This window comes from Hyla sarda, chromosome 6 (genome assembly GCF_029499605.1).
Source record: "Hyla sarda isolate aHylSar1 chromosome 6, aHylSar1.hap1, whole genome shotgun sequence".
NCBI classification, from domain to species: domain Eukaryota; kingdom Metazoa; phylum Chordata; class Amphibia; order Anura; family Hylidae; genus Hyla; species Hyla sarda.
Window position 1 is genome coordinate 195,023,339 of NC_079194.1, and position 20,255 is coordinate 195,043,593.

General features: G+C 43.3%; 1 protein-coding gene across 1 annotated transcript in view; it reads right to left on the reverse strand.

Moving 5' to 3' along the window:
- ADAMTS18 (ADAM metallopeptidase with thrombospondin type 1 motif 18) overlaps positions 1–20,255 on the reverse strand; it is a 130,421-nt gene that overhangs the window by 17,720 nt on the left and 92,446 nt on the right. The window contains exon 17 of the mRNA XM_056526108.1: positions 1,025–1,163. Within this exon, the coding sequence (XP_056382083.1) occupies positions 1,025–1,163 (139 nt within the window). The remainder of the gene's footprint in view (positions 1–1,024; positions 1,164–20,255) is intronic.

The following is a 20,255-nucleotide window of genomic DNA, read 5'->3' on the forward strand; positions in this document are numbered from 1 at the left end:
ATTGCCTCCTTTTATAAGGGAATTTATTGAAAGAGTAAACTGACTTATAGCAATTGAGAAAAACATTTCCCTGAAGTATGAGGCAACTTTGAAAAAATATGGCTGTATGGTTAGATCACTCTGGGTTGGCATCGCCTAACCTGACAAGACACAGGGTTGTACCCAGCTTACGTGGCCTTGTGGGTTATAAGGAGCAGAAACATGTTCATGGTGATCTTTTCTTGCCACTTTTATTACGTGGTTGATTTATCTAGCTTCCTCCTGTATGGACACCATTGCTGATTAACATGATAAACATAATGGTTGCATTTTGTATATTGCCACATGGACACTTGTGACTTGTGCACAGTCAGATTATCTTCTTTTTTGGGTTGATGTGTTGGGAAAAGTGTAAAGGTGTAAAGCTGGTCAGGGGTTTGTTTTATTGTTTTCCTACAAAACTTTTTTCTATAAAAACCCAATGAAAATGCACTTGATATTAATGGCATGCCTGCTCTGGAATGGCAGGGGGAGCAAGCTTAACATAAATATCATCAGATCCCTTGCTGCAAAGATTTAATGAAAGTTTTCAGACACTACTTCTTATTAATACAGAAATGAATGTGTCTGTCATAACTATTGCCATGCTTATCAGTTTCCTTTTAAACGGTTGTGTTGCAATGCCAGACACAACTTATAAATATGTGTGGTCTGGATCCTGGAAGATAGCAGCCATTATTTTCTAATCCTGTGAAACTCCATTAAATAAATAAAAAATATATAAACATTTTCATTAAGTGTAAAATATACACTAACACCGATAACAACATAACTAGGTGCACACTAACCCTTAGGCCATAAACTTTAAACTTCAGGGTTCCAAATGCTAAATCTGTAACAAGGCTCAAGACATTTGAAATACTGGTGTCTTTTAATATGGCACCTCTAAGGCACCTTTACCAGGACCAACTGGAACCTCTAACCAGTCCATAGTGACGTCTCTGCCTTAGGGAGAAAAATAAAACAGTAAAAAAATTCTGCTTACCACCACCACATGTAACCGAGCATTCTGTATACATAGGGACCCAAGCAAAACTTGTTTTCTTTACATCTGTTTCTTCATTTGCAGAAAAGGGTAGGGTATACTCCCAAGAAAATCCCCCATTATTTCCTTGATAAAGAACCTGAAAAAAAAATCACATTCGTTACTGAGAATACCGTAAAATATCAATTGGGCTATCATTTAGTTTGTGCTTTCACAATTTTTTAAATAAAAATATTTAATGCAATGTTGATCTACAGTATATTGTGCCAGTTTTTAAATGGTTTTCAGGATTTTACTATTATTGGTCATTTGATGTTACGATAGACCATGGGTGTTTTTTTATGGCTCTTATAATCAACAGAATAAAGGAGTCTAGGAGCACTTAAAAATGATCTTACATGTTTACCTAAAACATTGTACATTATAAAGTACATTATAAAAGCCCTCAAGTCATCCTCCTCTGAAGGTAGTCAGTTCTATTCAGCCATATTTTAGTTATCTTTGTTTATGGGAGTATGTCAGGTTTAGAACCATAGTAATAGGGACCCTGGTGCGTAAGGGACCCAAATGCCCCTCTATCACAGTCAATAAATTACAATAGTATTCTAACTATTGTAAAGTGTAGAAATCCAATAATTCAGTGCCCTGAGACATTTGCATCTTCTGCTTTATTTATATTCAAGCCCTGCCCACACTCACCCAAGTATCCTACTGTCACAGAGTTACAACACTGTTCCTTCTGGTGGCTCTGCAGAGTGTCCATGCAGCTTGGAAATTTGCTCCTGTACAAATGTCCTCATCTGTCCTCTCTATGATTGGGCAAAGTGCTCCTGATTCACTATGCCTGATCATAGAGAGAACTCTGCAGCTATAGAGCTACACCATTGCAGTAGTCTCCATCACCCCTTCTCATCTCTATGAGACGTGCAGTTACAAAACTGGAGGCTTAAGAAAATGACTTATGAAACAAATACTATTTTCCTGTATATCTGGCTGATTTCCAGAGAAAATGTAGTTTTATTGATAGGCTATCCTCAAGACAAGCCCTCAATCTATCAGACTTGCGGGGTACCAATACCAAAGCTGCACCACCCTGAACCGAAAGCAGAAGGCTCTTTGTTAGTATTGTGTAGTAATTAAAATGTTTAACTATTTGCTTCAATATGAGCGAGAATAAGTAAGCATGGGTACTACACAGTAAATGGAGCCTTCTGCTTCCAGTTTCATCCCACTAAACAGATATTGATGGCCTATCCTGAGTATAGGCCATCAATAAGTTTTTAATGGAAAACTCTTTTTAGAAGTATTTGAAATTTCTGAATGATCATTAATCAGGATGTAAACAGCAATGCCCTGGAAGAAGTGGTTGGATATTTACTATCTACAATAAATTAGGTATTACTATCTTTCAAATACATTTATTTATAATTTTTAAGTAATTTGACCATTCTTAAAAAAAATATTCTATTTCAAGTAAAGAATCCTCCATGACTTATATGCCATCTTGAATGTAAAAACTCCTTTTTATGGGCAATGTTTAGGTAAAGAAATGTATTTACTGTACTCTAGATTTACACAGTAAAATTAATTTTAACAGACTTATCAATATTTCTGCTATTAAGTATTTCCACATACTAAAACTTAAAAAAAAATATGAAAAGAAAAAATTTAAATTGTTGTAAGTTATTATGGAAATAGTTTTGAAATATATACACACTGGGTCTTCCATGATAAGAGAATGGTCTATACATTAGCATCTTTTGCTGTAGTGCTATGAATCATGGGACTCCTAAAGTGAATTACCTTTTATATTCTATGTGTGTTGTTGCCATAAATTTGATTGCAGCCAATGTCAAGCCCTTGGACAGATATGAAGTATACTTTCATTCCTTCGGAAGTAATATAGATCCCATTGGTAGCTAGTGAGACAGCCTAAGGCTTCAACACTGGCCAAAATGGAGTGTTGCTTCTTTTATGATTGAGACAATAGAATATAACTATTTAATTAACACAAGTGGGAATGCAAAAATGTGAACAATGTTCCAGATGTAAAATAAGAGGCCATCATAAGCAACTGCACAGGAAAAATAATCATTTTTAACCTAGTGTTTATGTCGAGGTCAATAACTTTGGATTTAATGGCTAGCTGTTAACAATTTGAACTACCTCTAAATAAGTTTTGAGGTTTTTTTGGGTCACATAAAGATGATAGGAATTTCTTTCAGACGACACACCCTTACTTTAGTCTATGTTAATTACTCTACAGGCTCCAAAGAGAAACACAGGATGATCATTCTTCTGGGGAAATGAGGTTAATATATGTTTTCTTAATATTAAAAATCAGTACGCCCTGTACACAATTAATCTTGGATGTTATGATTAATATTTATTGTATTGTACCCCTCACATTATCTATGTATAAATAACCAATGTACCTACTAGATATATACTTTTCAGCATTTTTGTGCAGTACCAGACCTAATTATTTATTAGCATAGAGATAGTATATAATATATTAAAACAATATTATAAAAGTACAATGCATGTTGTTCAAATGAAAACAGTTTTCATAGGTGAACCTATGCGGTACAGGGGAGATGTTAAGAGGTGCTACACTTTACTCACATTTTGTCAGAGCATTGCCATAAAGGGGCACTCTCATCAAAACTGATTTTTGCTATTGCACTCCTTATGGTAAATAAAAAATCTTTCTAATGTACTTTGTTTAAAAAAAATGAAGTTTTCTATGTTTTATTTGTGTTTAAAAAAGCTGCCACTAGGTGTCTCCCTACTTGTCCAGAGCACATTCCCATCCCCCTCCCCCTCCCCCATCTCTTGTACAGACTTTGGACTCCTGCTGGCCTGGCAGAAGTCCAAAAACAGGAAATGCTGAGGGGGGCGGGGGTGCAGCCTTCTCCAATCAGAGCTCATCTCACACACTGAACTGCTCTGGGCTGTGTGTAGCAGAGTGAGGGAGGAAGTTATCTCCTGTATCTGACTGAGCAGAAAATATCAAGGTAGAAAACTAACAAATAATAAAAATAAAGGCAGGGGTGGTTCATCATGATGGGGACAGTGATCTGGGAAGATTATAAAATTTAACAAGATAATGAGAGGTACTCTTTAAATCAACTGTATTCAACTGACCTGGATAGCATGCGGCGAGCATGTACAACTGCATAACAAAATTTAGATGAATTACTCTTGATGAAGACTCTTTAAATGAATACATGAAGAGTATTCCCCAATGCATACCTTTGATGAAACACTTCAACATACAGTATGATGAAGCATAGCTACAACATGGTATATGTTGTCTATTAGCCACTGTGAACGTTTTTGTGCAGTGACCCATATAGACATTATACATAAAAAGTATGCCATTGCATACCACTCTCATGAAAGTCAAAAGTACACTCTTATGATGAATTATCAGGTGAATAATGGCCTAATGTATCTGCAACTCTCCCAGCAAATAAGCTAAACATATTCTCATGATAAGGTGAGCAGATACAGGTGATGCAGAGCTTTAACTACTAAAAAGCTTCACTATGACAAAGCTGAACATTCAGAGGTCCCACGATGCATTCCTTACTTTATGATGAGTGTTAACGCACAATCGGGCAACACAGTACTGGAAAAAGTGGTCTCTTGCTACAACTCTGTTATCAAACCATTAAAATAAAAGAGCCCATATACTGTTGTTCCACATTCACCCTTTGTTGTTGATATCTACTAGAGATGAGGGAATCACTTTGGCACAAATCGGTTCAAATGGGCTCTGTCAGATACAAGAACTTTTAATATGTTGTAAAGTACACAAAACCTATAGGTTTTGCAATTGCTTTCATTAGAAAATTTTCAGTATTTCATACTGAAAAAGCCAGTCAAAAAATTGCCCCCCCTGCCTGCTTGGACACATACTAGTCCTGCTGTGTCCATGCGTCATCACCTATGTCATGGACACACTTCCTTGATTGACAGCTGTGAGTGCAGGGCTCACAGCTGGAAGAAATATCCTCCCACTGTCAGCTTGTGTCCCGCTACTGTCAGTGAGGACAAGCAGGGAGTTGTAGTTTTGCTAATGCTAGGGGAGATGTGAGCAGACAGCATACTGAGGGAGGGAGCGGAGACCTGCACAATGAGGTCACGCCCCCTCCCTTTGAGAGGAATTCAGACTAGTGAGCTAAATTAAAAGTGTAATAAAAAAAATAAAGGTGCTAGACACATACAAATTAGATGTACATGGTCAGCATTAGGTACTGAGTGATATATTTAAAAAAAAAATTGTTGGCAGTACACTTTAAGTCTAAATTTCACAAAACAGTATTCATTTTTTAGGATCCAAACTTTTAATGATTAGTTTCAGATTTGTTCTGTCCTTACTCGTGTACACTGAGCATGCAGCCTGAGCAGGAACCTCAGCCTTAAACAGGAGTCCCTGCTCCTGTATATACTTTGCATTGACAATTTCAGCAAATCACATACAGTATGTCTTTCAGTTAAGTAGCTGGGACATAAAAAAAAAATGTACATTGTAAGAAAATGCTGTTCTTTTAAGTTGTTGTTGTTAATTTTTCTTGTGGGTGGTGACTGCTGTGTTTAGTTCTAGACCCTTTATGTGTTCTAGTTTAACCAATCTGTATATCATTATATATCATGTGAGTTTTTCATTTGCCTATGTTTTTATCAGATATTTAGTTGTTTTCTCACACCTGTACTCATGAATGTCTAACCCAGATGTACCGTATATACTCGAGTATAAGCCGACCCGAGTATAAGCCGAGACCCCTAATTTCAACCCAAAATCCCAGGAAAAGTTATTGACTCGAGTATAAGCCTAGGGTGGGAAATACCTCATCCCCCCCTGTCATCATCCAGACCCGTCATTAACATCCTCATCATCCCCTTGTCATCATCCCACACATCCCCCCTTCATCATCCCCTTGTCATCATCCCACACATCCCCTTATCATCTCACACATCCCCCCTTCATCATCCCCTTGTCATCATCCCACACATCCCCTTATCATCCCACACATCCCCCCTTCATCATCCCCTTGTCATCATCCCACACATCCCCCCTTCATCATCCCCTTGTCATCATCCCACACATCCCCTTATCCCACACATCCCCCCTTCATCATCCCCTTGTCATCATCCCACACATCCCCCCTTCATCATCCCCTTGTCATCATCCCACACATCCCCTTATCATCCCACACATCCCCCCTTCATCATCCCCTTGTCATCATCCCACACATCCCCTTATCATCCCACACATCCCCCCTTCATCATCCCCTTGTAATCATCCCACACCCCCCCCCCCTTCATCATCCCCACCCCCCTTCATCATTCCCACACCCCCCCCCCCTTCATCATCCTCTTCTCATCATTCGCCCTCAGTGGTCTTCAACCTGCGGACCTCCAGAGGTTTCAAAACTACAACTCCCAGCAAGCCCGGGCAGCCATCGGCTGTCCGGGCTTGCTGGGAGTTGTAGTTTTGAAACCTCCGGAGGTCCGCAGGTTGAAGACCACTGCGGCCTTCAACATGCGGACCTCCAGAGGTTTCAAAACTACAACTCCCAGCAAGCCCGGGCAGCCATCGGCTGTCCGGGCTTGCTGGGAGTTGTAGTTTTGAAACCTCCGGAGGTCCGCAGGTTGAAGACCACTGCGGCCTTCAACATCATCCAGCCCCCTCTCACCCCCTTTAGTTCTGAGTACTCACCTCCGCTCGGCGCTGGTCCGGTCCTGCAGGGCTGTCCGGTAAGGAGGTGGTCCGGTGAGGAGGTGGTCCGGGCTGCTATCTTCACCGGGGGCGCCTCTTCTCCGCGCTTCCGGCCCGGAATAGAGCCGTTGCCTTGACAACGACGCATCTGCGTCGTTGTCAAGGCAACGTGACTATTCTGAGGCCGGGCCCGAAGAGCTTAGAAGAGGCCTCCCCGGTGAAGATAGCAGCCCGGACCACCTCCTCACCGGACCACCTCCTTACCGGACAGCCCTGCAGGACCGGACCAGCGCCGAGCGGAGGTGAGTACTCAGAACTAAAGGGGGTGAGAGGGGGCTGGATGATGTTGAAGGCCGCAGTGGTCTTCAACCTGCGGACCTCCGGAGGTTTCAAAACTACAACTCCCAGCAAGCCCGGACAGCCGATGGCTGCCCTGGCTTGCTGGGAGTTGTAGTTTTGAAACCTCTGGAAGTCCGCAGGTTGAAGACCACTGCGGGTGGGGGAGTTCACTCGAGTATAAGCCGAGGGGGGTGTTTTCAGCACGAAAAATCGTGCTGAAAAACTCGGCTTATACTCGAGTATATACGGTAGGTAACTCTTTGATCCATGGTAGCTATGGTTCCATAGGCAACTCTTTTGAACCATGTCAATAGAAACTGTAGAGCTTTACTCTAACTGCAACATGACACTCCCACGATAAGTTCACACTCACAGGAGAAGGCACTGGTCCAACCTATGGCAAAGCAAGATCCAGTGTAGAGAAAAAGTGAAATTTACTCTGCTATACTCCTTAGAAGATATGCTGAAGAGCGGACTAATCCTTGCAGCTGGAGTTGTTCTTGCTAGGAAACAGGCTTGGTTTGATTGTAGACAGGACTAATGTAATAATTGTGGCCTCTTTGTAGAAGGTAAATTAGACATTAGCTTGACATACTATTCTGGCTGTGGCCAGGTCCTGACTAACTCACTAGAGAGAAATGGTTTTCTTCTCTTCCCAGGCTAAGGAGTGGAGATGGGAAACCCCTGCATTCATAGACTAGGAGCTTTTCTGTGAGTAGATTCTGCTCTCTTTATAGAGATATACACTTTTGCAAATGCAATCTGAGAATTTTAGCCAGATTTAACCCTCTGTGCACTGTGTTATGAGGAAAATACATGTGCAATGTAGAAATCCCAGTTATATAGGCCTCCGACATTTGAAGCATGCAATGTACAGTCCAGCAAACCTTATATTGCCTCAGCCACCTGACTAAGTATGGGCCACCACATCACTTCCTTGGTAGGTGGTTAATGTCAAGCTCTGTCTTTTGAACACTATTGTACCACTTTTTCCGACAGGCTAGTAAGTTGCTGTAAGGGAAGGTGTCAGGCCCAAGGCCTGATTATGGAATGGAATCAATGTGTATCATAATTGTATGTGTGTATAATGTATAATCTGAGGCATGGGTGAGGGTTCATTCAGACTGTGTATTTGTTTTTGTGTATTCCAGTTTTATTGGGGGGTCTGTCTGCCTGTGTTATACTTATTTTGAAGTCAAAAGCCTTCGTAGCAGTAGGATATGAGATGTCTCTGGTCCACTCATAAAATCAACATGAGATAAGGGACTCGGAAGAGAGATGCCCCCCCCCCCCCCCCACCTGGTGGGATCAGAGGGGAGGGGGAAGGGAGAGTTACCTCCTAAAAAGCCATTATAAAACTGAGATGCTGGACAAACCTTTGTTTAAGTCTGTGGCAAAAGCTGACAAACCCTCCTAAGAACAGCTGGACTCTCACTCACAAGGACTGCTATACCATTATGCTGAAAGGACTTTTCTTTTTGTTTTCTGAACTTGTCTTGCTGAACTGTTTTATATATCAGTGTACCTGTATGTCATTTGTTTATTTTATACGTAGAACTGTGATATATTTTTTCAGATTAAATGTTTAATTAATCAGCTCTGGTCTTTGATCTCTAAATATAGGAGCTCACCTTTCAGAAGGAAGCTCTGGTGAAACACATTTATCAAAGGGTTAATTTGGTGACTTGCAAGGACTAGTAGTGGATACCCAGAGGTCTGTTGGCAATAACCACTCTCACACTCTCTCTAGCGTCTTGTCTGGACCCATGGGGTGTGAAAACTGGTGGCAGCGTCAGGATATATTTAGAGATTTTTAGTGCTTGCTGGATTTTACCGGTAAGGAAATCTTAGCACTAAAATAAATTGCATACATATTCTTGTGTGTAAATTCCAAAGACAAAGCTCAGTGCTGGTTTAAAAGACATACAAAAAGAGTGCAAGTCAGTTCTGCCCTCCCCACCTCCTCTGTCTCATCCCGGAAATATGGAGCCATATTGCAAGCTGTCCAAGCCTGCACTGGAGCTAATGTGCCAAGAAAAGGAGATCCCTACTGCGGGAAAGAACAAGGAACAACTTATTGCTGATCTTGTGGAGTTTGATGCCCATGCAGCAGAGCTGAGTGACATGAGACGAAGTCCTACAAATGGAACTGCCATCTAAGGACTGATATCTCCTGGGGAACGCAGCAATATTACTCCCTATAAGGACAGTACTCGACATGAGGCCTTGGACTCTTATATGCGGACTGCCTTACAACACCTTGGGAATGTGGATGCCAATATGAAACTCCAACTGCTTCTCCAGTATCAAACTGCAGAGAGAGAGGCACAGGCATGAGCTGCAGAGAGAAGCACGAGCTGCAGAGAGAGGTGGCAGAAAGTGAAACCCAGCGGAGGCATGAATTGGAGGTTCTGAGGCTGAGAGGGGATGCTTTTTCTGCACGCAGTGATGTGCAGAATTGCTTGGAACATTTCCCCATGTTGGACAAAGATGGTGATCTGGATGTGTTCCTGAGGGGATTTGAAAAGATTTACCAGCAGTTCCATCCACCTAAGGAACTGTGGGGACGATATCTAACCCCACGGTTGCGAGGGAAAGCTCTGGATGTGTTTGCTTCACTTCCCTCTGAAAGTGACCAGGACTATGAGGCAATAAAATCTGCCCTGCTAAAAAGTTTTAATCTGACTCCAGAGGTTTTTCGGAAAATATTTCGAGCCAGATTGGGTCAGGGGGACACCCGCCGATGTTACAGATGCAAAAAGATTGGGCACCTGAGTGCCACTTGCCCCAACAAGAAGAATTCTCCACCGGCAGCTGGAGGACACACAGCCGTTCTTCTGGTGTCTGGAGCAGTGGAGAAAAGAGGGGATAACCTACAGAGTGTAACTGTGGGTGACCGGTTTACAGTGGGTTTACGAGATTATGGAGCCTCATTTACCTTGGTGCGTCCTGAAGTGGTGGATACAGAGGACATCATCCCTGGAAGAACCATGGCTTTAAAAGGAATTGGAGGTGTGTGACCTGCTGTGCCCATGGCCCTTGTGTACCTGGATTGGGGTACAGGCAAAGGTTTGCGGGAGGTTGGGGTCTCTGAGGACATCCCTGTTAATATTCTTCTGGGGAATGATTTGGGTCGAATGCTCTGTCATTATGCTCCGGAGGATATTACCTCACACCAGATGTGCTAGGAGAGAGCCTGGTTCGTTCTGAGGTACTGTGTCGTTTGGGAGACACTATTAAATGTAATAACTGGGAGGGAGTGCAGGGGATTGATAAATGTTTACCTGTGACTGAACCAGTGCTGTTTTTCAAAAGTGAAATGGGGTGTAATGTAAAATGTGATGACAATGAATTACCAATGCCAAAACCTAGTGGACATGGGCTAGGGGGAGGGTTTGGTGCAGGGCTCAAGTCCTGCAGGAACTCATGGGAACGGAGTTCCTGCACTTTTCCACAGCAGAAACGCAGCTATAAGTAGGAGTCATGCAAGACCTTAAAGAGTACTCTACCCATAGACATCTTATCCCCTATCCAAAGGATAGGGGATAAGATGTCTGATGGCAGGGGTCCCGCCACTGGGGACCCCCACAATCTCAGCTGCGGCACCCCAGACATTTGGTGCACAGAGCGAACTTCGCTCAGTGCTGAATGAATGGCTAAGGGGTGCAGAGGCTCCTGACGTCGCTGCCATGCCCCCTCAATGCAAGTCTATTGGAGGGCGGCGTGACGGCCATCATGCCCCATCCCATAGACTTGCATTGAGGGTCTGTGGCCTTTAAGTGAAAATCTTGGGTGGGTTCCCACACTTTTTTCCCAGGACTTGGTTTGGTGTGCCGCCTGGTGACATGGAAGGATGAGGGACCAGCAGTGAGTGATATGTCCCAATCCTGTGAGCCTAAAATGGCTTAGGGGGAGGAGGAGGGATGGAGTGATGAGCCTGTGTATGATGCCTGTAACATTGTAATGTCTGGGACTGAGGGGGAGGAAGGTAAACCCCAGGGAGGCATATTAATGATGGCAGTGGTAACACGTCAGCAGCGTGCCAGGGCTGCAGCTGTAAAGAAGGGAGGATGGTGATGAAAGGGGCAAGCTGTGTTACTTGCAAGCCAAAGCAGAGGAAGGTGGAGATGCTAGTTCACCTAAGGGAAATGTGCTCCCTGATGCCACAAGATGGGGGGAGGGCAATGAGCATTTCTGTGAAGCTCTGAGCAGCCACCCTTCCCTTGAAGGGCTGAGGCAACATGCTGAACAGCCCAGTGCTGACACAGATGGGCATCAGGTATATTGGGAAAACAATATCTTGTACCTGGAGTCCCTTTCCAAAGGCATGCTAGGGCCCCAGGGGAGGGATAGGCAGTTAGTAGTTTCTAGGTAGTACAGGAAAGAGCTGCTGAGGTTAGCCCATGATACCCCCCTGGCAGGACATTTGGGAGTGGCCAAGACAAAGTCCAGTTTGGAACACAATTTCTACTGGCCAGGTATGGGTACTGGTGCTGCAAATTACTGTAGATCATGTCGTGTCGGCCAAAGGATGGGTACGTTTGGGGATGTTGCTCATGTTCCCCTAGTGCCCCTACCAGTCCTATCTGTACCTTTTGAACAAGTGGCAGTGGATATTTTGGGGCCTCTAGCTATACCCAGCAGCACAGGAAAACAATGTATTCTTACTGTGGTGGATTATGCAACCAGGTACCGTGAGGCTGTTGCCTTATCCTCCGTTCGGGCAGATAAGGTGGCAGATGCTCTGATCAGTATTTTCTGCAGGGTGGGTTCCCCAGAGAGATACTCATTGATCAGGGCACACAGTTCATGTCCAATCTCATGCAAAGTCTCTGTAAGAAGGTGAATGTACAGCACTTGGTAGCTTTTGTGGTGGAGTATGTTCATTGACTGAACTGGTAGATGACAACCTCATAGCAGCACAGTCCAGGCAGAAGTACTGGTATGATCACAATGCAAGGGATCGGGTCTATGAAGTGGGACAGGAGGTAATGGTTCTGAACCCCATCAGGCAGAATGAGTTACAGGCTGCCTGGGAGAGTCCATTGCCCATTTTGTAGCATCTAGAAGCAACCAAATATGTAGTTTCCCTTAATGAGAAAGGTCAGAGGCAGAAATTATACCACATTAATATGGCATACTATGACCCTGAGGAAGTGGTCCTCAGTGTATGCAGTGCACCAGAGGAAGGGCTGGGAAGTGATCCCTTACTGGACCTAGTGGAGGAAGCTAAGAGCCAGGGATCCCTTCAGGATGTGGAGATCAATTCACAGCTCTCAGCTGCAAAGAAAAGGGTGATGAATATTTAATCTAATGAGATTTATTATTACATACATTATAACATACATCTTGTATGTTAAGCTGCTGAGGAAAGGACCTACGGGGGTCCTGAAACGCGTCCAGCCGAACAATATATTTCCGACCACTACTAACCTTATTATTGAGATACAGCAAAAGTTTGGAACACATCTGTCTATGACCTATGACAGGGCGCGTTATCTTAGCACAAGGACGCTGCTGGGATCTGTAACCACCAAGTACAAGAGAAGCACTGCAGTCCACCTAACCGGAGCCCACCATCATCTGCGCTGCGAATTGGAGAGACAGACGAATCTCCAGCAGCACTCTCTCTGCCAAGAGAGACGGTACATGGACAAAGACCAATGCTCACTGCAAGGTACCTTTACCCACCCACTTATAATTGATGTGTATTATCACAGTGCACACCACAGGGAAAAAGTCTAACAGAGACTCCACTGCATCTCACATCCCTAGATCGGGGAGCCCCAGACTTGAAATTTTTCCATACCTGGACAATATTAGCATATTGAACTGAGCTGTATACCATCCAATATTTAAAGAGTGATCACTGAATAGAAGAAAGCCACAACGCAGTATACTATTTATTATCTTATCTAGGACGGACTTATTATAAGTGTGTAGTCACATTTTTTATGCCATTTTTTGCCATTTTATTTATCTTATATTTTAATTCATCTGGTGTTCCTGTTGACCCACAAGGGCCCTGTGAGTCACAGGACACAACGCACATTGGGCCTCATTTACTAAGCTGAAACCGACCAGTTTTTGTCTTGTTATTTTGTCTGAGACATGTCTGAGCCAGTGTGCGCCAGTGTGCGACAGTGAAACAACAACCACAAAAAAAACCTTATCAGGGAAAGCAAATTATAAATCACAAACTCAAGTGCCAAACGGCACACAAAAGCCAAATAACCCCCAATAAAATTTTACTTTTAATAATAACTACTAAAAGGATCTAAGGTTAAAATCTCCTATATTGCCACAGTGAGTATATTATCATGTGAGTGAAAAGCTGTATTATTAAGCATTGGGTTTATATTCCACCCAAACCATCAGCTCTAGCTGACTACATGTATTTCACAGTGTTACATGTTTATTTTTCATAACTACCCAAGCTGCAGCCCTGGGTGTTTTTACTGTGGCAACAATGAAATTATTAAAACCAATGAACAGACACTGCCCCCTAACTAGTTTCGCTCACTAGGAGCTTCATCAGAGGTAAATGCAGATGACTGTCAAAATGGCGGCCAAACAAACCTTATATACCCTCTGTTGATGATGTCATCCTGAGGGTTGGTCATCAATTGACCAATTCCATTATACCTTATATGCAAGTGCTTTTGTTAACCAATCGGCCCTAGATATATTCATGCATTATAACCAATAATAGAACTTGTTTATACATTGTCAATGGTAACCCCAATCAGGGTCCGCTACCTCATTCAAAGTACCATTGTCACCTACTAATGATGTCAGTATCACCTAACCAAGCAGCAGGATATGAGATATGAGATGTAGCAGCCGGATATGAGATGTCTCTGGTCCCATTATAAAATCAACATGAGATAAGGGACTCGGAAGAGAGATGCCCCCCCACCTGGTGGGATAAGGGGCGGGGATACCAAGAGGTCTGGTGGCTTTAACCCTTGCACCATTACAGTCTCTCTAGCATCTTGGCTGGACCGATAGGGTGTGATTGTGACAGAAGGTCAGGGAGAAACATACCATATGAACAACCAAATTAGAAGTTGTAAATCTAAGGGCCATACATTATGTGCCAATTATAACATTTATGCCTTCACATGCGACGGAGAGGGCTCTCCACCCCCTCAGACATCCCTACTCCACATACCTATTCCGCTGTCTTGTGATTGATTTTGTGTGTAGTGTTAAATGTGTATGTGTTACTCTCTCTCTCTCTTACACACACACAGACAAGAAGAAATTCCCTCATGCCCTTTATTTCAAGAGTCAAGTATTGGTAAGAAGTAGATAAAAGTGTTTTTTCCTGCAGCCAGGGAGCATACAGTTTATGTACTTTTCCATTTTTGAAATCTTCAAGCGCAGTCATGAAAACTGCAACCTCTTCTGTAGCACTTCAGTTCCTAAAATTGATGTGGAATATGTCCAACAGTAATTTAAACTGTTCCTTAATAATAAATGAAACTATTTCCTAACAACTCCACATTAAAAGTCTGGACATACAGCCAGTAATATAAACCCTTCAAGTTGGAAGGACCTCCAGGGCTACAGCCTACTTAACTGGCTGGCATCCAGAACCTTCTCAGTCAGGCTAAAATAAGTTCTACATTTAAAGTTGGTGATCGAGGTCTTTAGAAACGACCAGGCTCTGACCACTGACACATAAGCCACCTGATTTCAGACACAGCACTCAGCAAGCCTGACCGCAGAACAAAGACTTATAAAATTTACAGTTTCTTCATTTTTAAAACCACAGACTCCAACCCTAGGGTTTGCCAGATTTGCTGAAATTAAAGGGGGATTCCAGGATATTTTTTATTTGACTATGCTACAGGGCTGTAAAGTTAGTGTACTTCATAATAAAGTGTCGGTACCTGTGTTTGATGGTGGTCTTGCAATTCTTATGTAATCTTTGCCCCAATGTTTATTTTAAACAGCATATAAAATTAGTGTCTTTTCAGGTTTTCCCAGGTTGCATTTCTGCCTTAGACACTACATCACTAAGCCAGGTGTTCAAAGGTGGGTGGAGCAACCGCTGGGTGGGAGGGAGATCATTCTGCAGGGAATTGCAGTTTTGCAACAGCTGTGGGCACCCTGGCTAGAAAACACTGGTCTAATATTTACAGCACAGCATGGAAGTCAGCTCAGGTGTGCTTCAATGGGTGGGGTGGCTGATGTGAGAGAGGGAGAAAAGTGACCTCACACTTATAAACAAGGGACCATTGGACTTGTAGTTGGAGAGAGAGAGCATCTAATTACCTCCACGACAAGCACGGATCCTTCCTAAGCATGTCCATTATTGTCTGGCAGGTAAGTACTAAAATTACCTTATGGTGGATAATCCCTTTAAACACAAAATTGGTAAATTTATTACACTGCCAAAGAAATTTTCTTTATTGTTGTTTCTCAGTAATACATTTTCAATATTATAGCATTAAAGGAGATTCTGTATGGTATTTTGTATTAGTTGCAGTGGCGTAGCGTGGGTTGTCAGCACCCGGGGCAAGGCAAGTAATTTGCGCCCCCTAACCCATGGATTCTAGCACCCCTTCATTGTATAACCATTTCTTTACTCTTAACATAATGTTTATTCACCTTCATGCCTATTGCCTTACTCTTTCAGCAAAAAAAATATATATAAAAAAAATAACTTAAAGGTTGCTAGACCCACTGGCTTACATCAATTTATGTTGAGCTGGAGCAGCTACATATGGATCGAAATCTGTCTCGTCACTGTTGAACCAACCAAACTTCAATCCATCTGGTCAGCTCAACATGCCAGTCTTGACCAGCAGACCGGGAACATCCCAAAGAAACTTCAGTTTTGGAGATGCTCTGCTAGCACTACACGGCCAGCCCACTGAGCCCAGTACTACTCCAGTCAGTCCTGACCCCTGTCACTCTTGACTCCTACCTTTTTTTTCACCGGCTGTCCCAGACCCGATCACAGCAGTCAGTAGGCTAGGTTTTCTCCTCCAGGTCCTCCTAGGTTTTCCTCCTGCAGCGTCTGTCACCACTGGCTCCCTCTCTCCTCTCTGGCCTGTGTCACCTGCCTGCCGCCGCTGCCAGCTTCTTCTTGCTGCTGCCTGGGCTGGTCTGGTGTGCTTCTCTCCCGCGCTCAGCGCTGCGCTGGGCGGCCGCTGCACTGTCCCTCCCCCTAGATTTTTCCTCGCTCTCTCTTTGCACCCACCGCAAACCCCCCCCCCCCCTCCATAGTGGGCGGATTCACACAGCCAGCACTGCAGAGAGAGTGAGTGAGCCAGGCAGGGGCAGAGAGCTGCGAGTGCGAGCGCGCCCCCCCAGATGTTGCGCCCGGTGTGGCCGGCCCCCCCTGCACCCCCCACGCTATGCCTCTGATTAGTTGTAGTACTTTACCCAAATCTGACAACGTCCTTTAAAATATTGAAATACTTTATCAACATAGAAATTCAAACATAAAAGATTGGTGACAGAAAAAGACAACACAATTCCTGTAGTCTATTTTCATTATATTTACCTTTTTGTTTTACCTTAGTATGCAAATATGATATGTTTATCCCAGGCAGTTAGTATCTATGATTCATACCTTTTAAAAGCACACTACAGTAGTTGCAAAAAAATTGCCTTGTGCATTACCCCTTAAGGCAAATGTACAATTACAGTTCAGAAAAACTTTATTTATTAGAGTGCCATAAAATTATATTACTTGCTGTGGTAGCCTAAAGCTTGTGACACAAGACCTACCTGGGATTTCCAGGTTTCCACCCTTGAACCTTTATTCTAGTTTCTGGACAATCCCCAGTTTGCTACCATCAGAAAGGGCCATATTTTTAGCTCGTACTGGTCAAGGCATATGAATCGGATATGCCCCATTAGTGAGATAACACATGCAATGGGATTTTTCAATGCAAATTTGTCACAAATGGGCAGAATAAAAACATACATTACATGTGTATTTTGTTGCAGATTCCCATGTGAATTTAAATAAAGGAGGACATTGATTTTCTCCAGGTCCCAGCATGGCAGCAGCAGCTACATCAATAGTAGTTATAATTTTTTTTACTCACTTTAGTGCTTCCACCTCCTCTCCCCCCCCCCTCTCTATTCTCTATTAGCAAAACAGCCAACTATTGAAGATTCTAAAGCACATACCAAATACATCTTCTCACAAACAGTAGACAAACTGTCAGGGCAGGCGAAGTTGCCTCTTGACGAAGAATAGTCAAAAGTTCAAGACGCAAAGAAAGATATAGGGGGACATATATCAAGGTATCTAGGGGGAGATTTATCAAAACCAGTGCAGAGGAAAAGTTGCCCAGTTGCCCATAGCAACCAATCAGCTTGCTTGTTTCATTTTTAACAAGGCCTCATCAAAATGAAAGACGCAATCTGATTGGTTGCTATGGGCAAATTAAAAAAGTCGCTGCCGCCTCCACTCGTCTCTCCCCCCAGCTCATCTCTCCCCAGTCGCTACTCATCTCTCCCTGCCGCCTCTCATCTCTCCCCCGCCACCTCCGCTCATCTCTCCCCACAGCCGCTCATCTCTCCCCTGCCGCCACCACTCATCTCTCTCCCGCCGCTCATCTCTCCCCACCGCTGCTCATCTCTCCCACGCCGCCGCTCATCTCTCCCCACCGCCTCTCATCTCTCCCCCGCCGCCACTCATCTCTCCCCCGCCACCGCTCATCTCTTCTGAGAACGACCAGCATATCACAGCTCAGACTGGGAAATATGAAGTCACACTGTATTTCATATTCTGGGGAGCTGGCCGGCCTGCATCTACCACCAGCCAGCTCGCTGCTGCAAAGTAAAGCGGGAGGTTACGGGAGATGACCGGGCAGTGGAGCTGGGGGGGGAGGAGATGAGCTGGGGGGGATTTGGGAGATGAGCGGGGGGTCGAGAGGGGGGAGTTGTAGTTTAGAAACAGCGAGACTCCAGCAGTTACCAAACTCGAGGCTCGCTGTTGCTAAATCACAGATGATGGGGGATGTAGTTTGGCAATAGCTAGAGGCTCCTGGTTTTGAAACGCTGGTTTATGGTTGTTTTCCCCAAGGGAGGGTGCCATAAGTGTACAAACCAATTTCCATGTTTTTTTCTTATAATTTCAGATCTGTGTATGCAGAGAATGTCTTCAAATTCGGTGGACTATGTCGATGACCAGCGTATTTTTTGGTTAATATAAATAAAATGGCTAACGAGGGCTTGTGGGGGAGTGTTTTTTAAAATAAAAGGTTTTAAAAAGTGTTGTTTGTTTTTTTTAATTTACTTTAAAGGCTTAGTAGTGTAAATTGTCTTATAGACGGAATCCATTACTAAGACAGGGCTTAGAGTTAGCCCCAAAAACAGCTAGCGCTAACCCCCAATTATTACCCCAGTACCGACCACCACAGGGGTGCTGGGAAGAGCCGGTACCAACAGGCCCAGAGCATCAAAAATGGTGTTCCTGGGCCTAGGTGGTAACAGGCTGGTGTTATTTTGGCTGGGAAGGGCCAGTAATAATGGTCCTTGCCCACTGTTGCTGCTTAGTTGGTATCTGGCTGATACTGAATATACAGGGAACGCTGTGCTCTTTAAAAAAAAATAATAATAATTTTAAAAAATGCATAGGGTTCCCCATATTTTTATTCTCAGCCAGATACCAACCAAGCAGCAACAGCCTGTGGCAGTGGGTACCAGGATAATAATTGGGGGTAAGCGCTATCTGTTTTCGGTGTTAACTCTTAGCCATGGCTTAGCAATGGATTCCGTCAAAAAGACAGCTTCAACTACTAAGCCTGTAAAGTAAATTTAAAAGACACAACACGTTTAAAAAAACTTTTATTCCAAAAAACACTTCCCCACAAGCCCTCGTTAAACATTTTATTAATATTAAACCAAAAAAACGCGGGTCATCGTAGTCCACAAAATCTGAAGAAGTCCACAGGATACACAGATCTAAAATGAGAAGGAAAAAAAACAACAAAAAATTTAACATTTTGTAGGGTGCCATAAAAAAAAATGATAAAAAAAGATACAGCAGTGATAGAAAAAAATTGTATTTAAAGAAATGTTATCTTTTTTATAATGACATTTTTATACATTTTTAAACAGGGATCAATTTATGTGGGTGGGCAGGGCACTTAAAATGTAGCCGACAATAATAAAAATGTCATGTGTGTGTGTTCTTTGATGGGAGTAGTAGTACCTGTATAATTGACAGATCGCAAGGGGTACGTTGTGATCCTTCTGTATAATTTATAGATGCGGCCGACTGCTCTTCTATGGCCGCTCTTCTATGGGTCCCTGCACTGCCATATATACACCTATTCATATTTTCTGCAGAGAGCTGTGATTGGCCAGATGGTTCCAGCCAATCACAACTCTCTGTGGGAAATATGAATAGGTATATACGTCAGTGCAGGGGACCATAGAAAAAGAGCAGCCGGCCGCATCTCTACATTATACAGGAGGATCACAGCGGGTGTCAGGAGTAACACCAGCTGTGATCTTTCCTTAACTGCAGGTACTACAACTCCCAACATAGAGCACACTGTACTCCATGCTGGGAGCTGTAGTACCTGCATTAATAGACAGATCGCAACAGGTGTCAGAGGTTACACTCGTTGCGATCTGTCTATTAATGCAGGTACTACAGCTCCCAGCATGGAGCAGAGTGTGCTCCATGTTGGGAGTAGTAGTCCTTGCACTAAGGGACAGATTACAGTGGGTGTCGCTCCTGACACCTGATGCAATTGTCCTTTCTATTGCAGAGATGCGGAGCGGCTTTCTTCTGCGCTCCGCATTTCTGCACTATACTCCGGCCAGTGATGTGAATAGAAAGAACATCACTCATTCATCATATTTCCCGTTGAGAGCTGTGATTGGCTGCAACCATCCGGCCAATCAACACTCTGGCGGAAAATATGAATGAGTGATGTTCTATTCACATCACTGGCCGGCCAGAGTATAGTGCAGAGATGTGAGTGCTGTATAGAGCAGTTCTGCATCTCTGCTATATTATGGACAATAGCATCGGGTGTCACTCTACCCGGGGCGATCTGTCTATTAGTACAGGTACTACTACTCCATCATGAAACAGTCTGTTCAATACTTGGATTAATAGTACTACCTAAAAAAATGTTCAAAAATAGAAACAAAAAAGTGAAACACACACTTTATTAA